This window comes from Salvia hispanica, chromosome 3 (genome assembly GCF_023119035.1).
Source record: "Salvia hispanica cultivar TCC Black 2014 chromosome 3, UniMelb_Shisp_WGS_1.0, whole genome shotgun sequence".
Classification (NCBI taxonomy): Eukaryota; Viridiplantae; Streptophyta; class Magnoliopsida; order Lamiales; family Lamiaceae; genus Salvia; species Salvia hispanica.
The window spans coordinates 26,198,923-26,207,266 of record NC_062967.1 but is presented as its reverse complement, the minus strand read 5'-3'; the positions used below and the strand labels follow the sequence as shown (position 1 = coordinate 26,207,266).

Below are 8,344 nucleotides of genomic sequence, written 5' to 3'. Positions count from 1 at the left end.
TTTAAGTTGGGTTGCTTTGCTTCTTCTATCAAATTAATTAGGTATAGCTTAACTATACTAGTTTGGCCTTCTATTTTCAAATTAGTGAGTTTCAGCCTAACTATACATGATTTAATTCTCTGTTTTCAAATTAATATGATTCAACAAATCTATTCTTGTTTGGGTCCATTTTATACCATGCACTTGACTCGACTCAAAGATAAAAATGAAAATAACAAGCTCGTGATGTATCAAAACTGTAACATCAAATTAAAACTCATACACATTTTCAATAAATTTTTAAAGTAAGTGGACCCTATATATGTATACATTATATATATATTGTTATCGAATTATTAAAATCTTAATGAAGTGTCGAATCAGTTGCTAAACATGCGGAACAGTGAAAGATAGACAATAATTGCTCACAGATCTAATTCATTGGATTGCGAGATAATAGAATTGAAAGTTTATCAGGTTATAAAATTTTACCATTTTTTCCGAGGCAACAAAGGATTAAATCTTTACGTATTGCCATAGTTAATCCTTCGGGGCCATCACTTTCATATTAATGTGATATGGTCAGTTATGGGTGAAAAACTGATCAATTTCACGTGTTCAATTTATGTGATACTATAAGATAATGAGCAGGACCGCACTCTTTGCAGCATTTTTGGCAAGATACAACAAGTCTGCACAAATTTGTGATATTTAATTGTACATGAAATGACCTTTTAACCCTTTCAAAAAAGTACGAAACCTCCCGTTCCTCCCACCTCTATCTCTCTCCCTCACTCCCCCAAATTCTCCGGCGGCGGAGGCTCCGGCAACAACAAAAACGGCGGTGGAAATGAAGGGAGCGACGATAGGAACAAGGAGGAAGCTCTAATGGCGCTGTAGAATTGTATGAGGGTATTTTCGACTCATGAAAGAATGTTGCAAATATGGAGACGAACAATTTATGTGGACCCCACATATTTAGCCACTAGTTTTAATTCTGCCAAAAATTTAAAGTATCCAAGGTAGCGCCAATAGAAAAGCCATCGCAATTAAATGATGATGTCAGACAAATAAATGATTTTGGTTGGCCAAGTTAATTCACAACGTGAAACAAATGGATAAAATAGAATTTTTCATGATCACTACAACGATATCTATCGGTCCTCATATTTCACGTGATACTAATCGACAAAAAATGAGTGCCAGCTGAGCCCCTTGTTCCTTATCAATATTTTTTCTTTTTTCTTTTTTATTTCATTTTACATTACTTAATCATCTCCTATTTCATGATTAGATATTGTCAGACAATATTGAGTAAAAACTTTATCTGCATTCTGTACAGTTTTTTTTTTAACTCATAAATATCATCGGCTCAATTCACCTTCCATTGTTTTTTTTTTTTTCAAATTGAGATTCAACTATAATTTTTTATCTGAACTCAAATTTCACAAATTTTTCCTCTAAACTCAACTTTCTCAACCATCTCAGTTTATTGCTTCTCCAAAAATGATAAGTTTGCATAGCAATGTGAAACCCACACGTATAGAAATCAGAAAAAAAAAAAAAAGGGAAATAGAGAGAGGTGAAAAGGAGCACGCATTTCTTATTTTCACTCACCTATTGATATTACTTCAATTCATAAAATATATACCAAACATTCACCAACAACCTTATGCGAGTTTAAAAAAACTATTAATCAATCATAGTATGAAATCTGTGAAATTACAAACACCATGACATCTCTGAAATTTTATACTGTATGAAAAATCCAAGCGAGATATCGAATTCAATTTGGAGCTGATAATTTCAAAAATTGGAGAGTCAAAATTAAAGAATAAGTATGATAATAAGCGTAGGCATTCCAATATATGGGTAAATGACAATTGAAAGAAACTTCATTGAGTGAAAATTAGAACTGGGCGATAAAAAATAGGCGCCCAACAAAAGAGGAAATTGTAGAAGAAAAAGGGAAGTCAATTTACGAAATTGTGGAGTAAAAAAACAGATAAAATGGAAAAAAATGATTAGGAACGAGGCGCTCAACTTGAGTCGCTCAGCGGAGCATACCTCTTAATTAGGATAATTAAGTTTTAATTAAGATGTATTAATTACATATATTTTTGTTGCGCGTGGGGAACATTTAGTGCACGAGCTTTTATCTGTTTAAAGCGAATCACAACTAACTTGATTTTCTAGATATTTCTCCTTATTCAGAATGTTTTCACTTCGTTTCTTGATTTAAGGATCACAACTCATTTTAATTTTTTTTATAGAAATGGTGTCTATGAGCAATGAGATTTGATAAAAAAAAAGAGTATACTATTAATATTTAATGTCAATGTGTTTAATAATAGAAAAAATATCCAAGGTAGCGCCAATGAGAAAAGTGAACACAAATAAATGCTTTTTGATGGCCAATTTAATTCTCTATGTGAAACAAAATGATAAATAGAATTTTTCACGATGACTACAACGATATCTCTCAGTCCTCATATTTCACGTGATACTAATTGACATAATCAAACTAATTATCGTCGATTTTTTTAAATACATGATATAGTACTCTGTGCATAATAAAGAATTAATAGAGCAACACAAATTAGATAAAAATATGCAAACAAATACAACCCATGCTTAGCAAATACTAGCAATTATGACTTGATAAGTTCACCATAAATCCAATACCAGCAAAAATTAAATTTAGAAATTTGCCCTCCAAACAACATATACGATATATATAGCTTTAAATTTCCTTATCCTATCTCATCCCTTAAAAGGCCTTATAAGATGGAGGGTTATCCATACTTATATAGACAAGTCAACAAGTCGATGTGAGACAAGATTTAATAGTTTTAACACGCCCCCTCACGTGTGGGCCAGAATGACACATCAGACTTGCATCACGTGGGTAGGCAAGAGAAGAGATAGAGAGATAAATCCATCATCGACTTCGGCCCGCTCTGATACCATGTTGAAAATGTAGAATTGATTTGGATTGAAACCTCCATCAATGGAGGATGAAGAAACTGATAAAACTGGGGAGAAACTGTAATGCGGGAGAGAAGAGCGGAAAAGGAAAAATTTCACTATTTGACTAGATTTTGGAAGTGTTAATCTACAAATTACAGTAAGATGTCTTATATATTTCTCCTTATTTAGATTGTTTTCACTTCTTTTTCTGATTTAAGGTTCAGCTTATTTTAATTTATTTTTATAGAAATATTAGTATTTATAAGCATTTAGAAAAAAAAAAAAAAAGTACTGCATACTACTCCCTCCATTCTACATTTGGAGTCACTTATTGTTATGGCTCGGATTTTAAGAAATAGTTGAAGTGTGTAATAAATGAAGTGAGATGGTGGAGTGTGTAATAAATGAAGTGTGATGATAGAGTGTGTAATAAATGAAGTGAGATGGTGGAGTTGGTTGAAGGTGGATCCCTTTTGACTTTTAATTTTTGTTTTGATTTATTTTAATGTAGATAATGACATTTTTATGTAATTTTGATGAAGAATGAGATAAAATTGTATGATCAAATATGGAAAATTCTAAAAGTGACTCTTAAATTGGGATGAATTTTTATGGCAAAAAGTGACTTTTAATTTGGGACGGAAGGAGTATTAAGATTTGTGGCCCTTGTACCTCACAAAATGGAACTCTACGTGTCGTCTTCTTGGGCAAATAGTACATGTGTTTAAAACGTTCAGTGTGTTTAAAACTTAAATTGTTTTTGTAAATTTTTTCAATGTGTTTAAAACATTCAGTAGTCACAATTAATATAATTAAATATACAGACTTGCAGCATAAATGAGTACGAATTATTTAATTAAATTTAATTTGTGGAAGACCATAACCAGTAACCACAATTAATTAAAAATAAGTATATCGCCAATCCAATTTGTGAGAAGACATGTACTACTAAGGACATAAATGTCTTTTTATACATTATCTTAAATTTTATCTTAATGTACCAAACTCATATGTAAAATCATTATCTTACTTTTTATCATGATTTGTATCTTAAAGCCCATCATAGTTAATTATCTTAGATATCTTATAATTCCTACAAAACAAGCATAAGTGATCATAATTTTAATATTTCTCTCAATTTTCTCATAGTCCATGACTTGAGAGAAACTATATATTCAGCTACCATGCAAACAAAATATTCGGCTATTTAAACGAAAGCGCCATTTATTACTTTTAGTCATTTATGTGTTTAATTTTTACACATCTACATTTTACATTGATAAATTTAGAGGTGATATAATTGACCATTTTATGAAAGTTGCGAGATAGACCATAATTTGACCAAACTTCATGATATTTTTTGCCCATTTACCCTACTATAAATAATTGAAGTTGGTTTTGAAAATTTCACTCACTCATTCATTCACTCACTAAGAAATATTTTTGTGCAACTTTGAAGCAATGGCGATCCAAGGAGTTGAGATGGTTCATCTGGACGACAACAGCAACGTCGTCGTTGAAGATCAGAGCTTGCCAGTTGGCCCTTCAAGGTGGTGGGAGATCGACGGACCAGTGCCGGCTGATAACGACAACAGTGGCATAAACCATCACTGGTTTCCTCAAGACTTTCTGTTTGGAACTGGAACTGCTGCCTTTCAGGTTTTTTTTTTTATTTTTTTTTTCATTTCTGTTGATTTTATTATTATGATTATATAACTAAATGAGGCTAATTACTAGAGTTGCATTTGTTGTTTTGGGGCAGGTTGAAGGCGCTGCAGCCGAAGGAGGCAAAGGCATTAGCATATGGGATGATTTCACAATGAGGCATCCTGGTCTCTCTCTCTCTCTTGAAATTATAATTAATTAATTGGTTAAAAGCATGCAAATAATTAAGAAAGTGATACATTAATTTGATTGTGATTTTTTTGTGTGTGTGGCTGCAGGGAGAATAGTTGATGGATCTAATGGAAATGTTGCATGTGACACATACAATAGATATAAGGTTTTTTTTTCTCTGCATCTACAACTAAAACTCGTGCCGTTTCTAAACTCTGTGTATATATTGCAGGAAGATATCGCGATGATGAAGCGTATGGGGTTTAATTCGTATAGATTTTCGATATCATGGCCAAGAATATTACCTGGTTTGAGTTACACTAGCTATATGTTGTTACAGAATTAATGTACTCCGTAATTTTTAAGTGATTAATTACAGTGTAACTCTCAACAGCCGGAAGATGTAGTGGTGGAATCAACAAAGAAGGAATTGCTTACTATAATGATCTTATCAACACTGTGTTACAACATGGTTAGTTGATTGATTTTTAAATTTCATCTTCGATGACAATAAGTAATAAGTCTATAATATATGTATATAAATGTGCAGACATGACACCATTTGTGACATTATTTCATTGGGATCTTCCTTTATGCTTGGAGAAAGAGTATGGTGGCTTCTTATCCAAAAGAATCAAGTAAAGAAATCCAATCCCAGTCTTGATTACTACTCCACTAAGTAGTGCCCGAAAAATGTCTTACCAACTGAGCTGTACAGGGACGATTTCCGCGAGTATGTAGAGGTATGCTTCTGGGAATTTGGGGATCGCGTGAAGCATTGGACAACCTTGAACGAGCCATGGACCTACGCGTCGCACGGATATGTCGAAGGCACCTTTGCACCTGGCCGCAAAGTTCCTGTCCCGGACGAAATACTTGCCACGAGGATCGCCCCCTATAGAGGCCTCCCAATCCCCAACTCTGCCACGGGCGACAAGATCATCACCGCTGACCCCTCCGAGGCATACACAGTAGGAAGAAACCTTCTCCTCGCACACGCAGAAGCAGTCGATCTCTACAGAAGCATGTTTCAAGAGGCGCAAGGAGGGAAGATAGGCATAGTGCTGGTTTCCCATTGGTTTACGCCCTTCGATGAGCATTCGGCCGCAGATGTAGAAGCCGCTTTGAGGGCAGTGGACTTCATGCTTGGATGGTAAATACTAGTAACATTCTATTATATGAATCATCATCATCATCATCATTATCATCATCGTCGTCGTCGTCGTTTTGAATATAATCATATAGGTTTCTGGAGCCTATATTGTACGGGCATTACCCCCGAAGCATGGAGGACTTGGTTCCACCGGACAATCTTGCATCATTCACACCTCAAGAATTAAAAAAGGTCATAGGATCTTATGATTTCCTTGGTCTGAATTATTACACGACGCAGTATGCTTCCGATGATCTCCTTCCAGTTGGAGAGGGCTACTATGCAGATCAACGTGTTAAGTTTTCCGGTGAGTATTATGTTACCAACGTGTTAAGTATTCCGGTGAGTATTATGTAAAGCAACTGATATGCCGTTTATAGAGCAAATGGACTCTTTGTCCTGACTTTTTTCTATGTGTTCTCATGTTTGGTCAGTATCGTCATGGTCGCAAACTTATGTAATTTCTTATCATTTTGCAGTAAAGAGGGGAGATGAATACATTGGAACACCGGTAAGGACCAACTCCTATTTATTAGTATTATAAACCATTTATATATGCAGTGACGAAGCCACTATGGGGCCTGGGGGGCCACTGAGCCCCCTAGCTTATAGAATTATTAGTATATATATGCTATTACAAAGATAAAGATTATGAGTAGCCCAGTTGGTTTTAGCTGAAGACATTTTCTTGCAATACCCGAGTTCGAATCCCTAAGCCAGCAAATTGTTCATTTTTTTATCCTTTGCACAATTTACTTACATTTTTTTGCTCCCAAGTCGACCCCCCTTAGAGCCTAAAATTCAATTTTTTTTCTTTGCTTTATTTTTTTACACTCTTATATCTAGGAGTTTGTTTAATGTTCCCAAAATTCAATTAATTCAGTAACAAATCATTATTTTTATACTTTTACTTTCAAGAATTTGTTTTTAGTTTCTTAATTACAGTATTTTTTTTTTCCAAGTTCAAATCCTTCTACCTATAAATAAAAAAAAATATCCTTATTTTATTTTCTTACACTTTTATGTCTAATAGTTTTACTCTCGCTGCTATTTTATTTGCATATATCAAAAGTTTTATATTACTCTAATTTACTTGCACCTTGTTTTATAACAATTATAAGCACATATAGTACTAGCATAATTGTAATTTCTATTATGCATTCTCTTTTTTTTTCCTCTCATTATTTATCTACTATATCTTTTGCAATTCTCCATTGCTGATGCTAAAAAAATTTCGACGATGCCAACACTAAAAAATACCTAAGCCTCGGGCCCCCCAACATAAAGTTTCTGGCTTCGTCTCTGTATATATGTGTATATATATCTCACCTAAATCTTTTGTTTTAGTCTGGATCAGAGTGGCTGCACTCTGTTCCAAAGGGGATTTATGAGATTCTGTCGTATTTGAATCACAAGCATCCACAACTCAAAGAATTGTACATCACTGAAAATGGTAACATTCATTTATTAGGTTATAAGGCATATACTACTATATATTTTTAAATAAAAGATATGAAATGTTATTAATAACATAACTACTTGTTACTTCCAAAAGGGTTTTCAACTAAGAGTGATCACACGAAGACAGCCAAAATGGTGACTGATGATGACCATGATAGGACTAAATACTACCAAGATCATCTTGCTAACATGCTCAAAGCAATGAAGTAAGATCTAAATTAATATCTCAAATTAATATTATATTAATCTCTTGTTTTATCTCGCTGCTATTAATTAATACACGTGTTGTGCATGGATGACAGATACAAAGACATTTCGAAGAAACTAAAGGGATACTTCCTATGGTCATGGTGCGACAACTTTGAATGGAGCGATGGTTACACAGTAAGGTTTGGGTTGAACTACGTAGACTACATGAATGACCTCACAAGGTATCCTAAGAATTCAGCCGCATGGTTCGCTAAGTTTCTCAAGAGCAAAAGCCAGCCGCCCTCGTGGTTCCATCCGTGGTGGGTGGTCCCACGACCACTGTCTGAGAAGAGAGTGTATGAAGAGTACGGGGAGAATATGAATACAGAGAAAAGACTCAAACTCGTGGAGGATGTCAATCACGACTAATGTGCATGCACTGATCCGAGTATTTCATTGGATGTAGCATCTATACGACTACGGTCGAGTTAAGCATTATGTTATGTACGTTGTTTGTGTGTCTTTGAATTAGGCAATAATATGTTAGAGGTAGGTTTTCAAGCCCCTCTTTCAACTCTTTGTATGTTTATTTATGAATATTGTTAAGTAATAATTCAGTAGGTGTTAATTCGCCTACTTTCTTTTATATGCTAGTGTCAAATTGTAATTCATCTTGCCGACTAGCTACTTCTATATCATTGTATCAATTTTAGAAACGAACACTTATTGCACATTATGTATTATTGTCACTTTATA

At 34.1% G+C, this 8,344-nt stretch overlaps 1 protein-coding gene across 2 annotated transcripts; it reads left to right on the top strand.

The window, feature by feature from the left end:
- Positions 1–4,357: 4,357 nt before the first annotated feature.
- LOC125211420 (beta-glucosidase 12-like) lies at positions 4,358–8,234 on the top strand. 2 transcript variants are annotated; one of them, XM_048111196.1, is made up of 12 exons: positions 4,358–4,608; positions 4,712–4,781; positions 4,893–4,951; positions 5,018–5,039; positions 5,180–5,257; positions 5,336–5,423; positions 5,504–5,938; positions 6,031–6,245; positions 6,418–6,449; positions 7,286–7,391; positions 7,494–7,605; positions 7,702–8,234. In XM_048111196.1, the coding sequence occupies exons 1-12, from the start codon at positions 4,411–4,413 to the stop codon at positions 8,015–8,017; spliced, it is 1,731 nt and encodes a 576-aa protein (XP_047967153.1). In that variant the 5' UTR covers positions 4,358–4,410; the 3' UTR covers positions 8,018–8,234. The 2 variants fall into 2 exon arrangements, with proteins under 2 accessions (XP_047967153.1, XP_047967152.1); XM_048111195.1 differs by having other exon boundaries at positions 5,018–5,093.
- Positions 8,235–8,344: the final 110 nt, after the last annotated feature.

Bases quoted from the DNA above. Each gene is read 5' to 3' on its own strand.
- LOC125211420 (XM_048111195.1), top strand. From the start codon at position 4,411: ATGGCGATCCAAGGAGTTGAGATGGTTCATCTGGACGACAACAGCAAC. The intron at 5,939-6,030 runs GTAAATACTAGT...ATAATCATATAG, and splicing joins GTGGACTTCATGCTTGGATG to GTTTCTGGAGCCTATATTGT. The intron at 7,392-7,493 runs GTAACATTCATT...TACTTCCAAAAG, and splicing joins ATTGTACATCACTGAAAATG to GGTTTTCAACTAAGAGTGAT.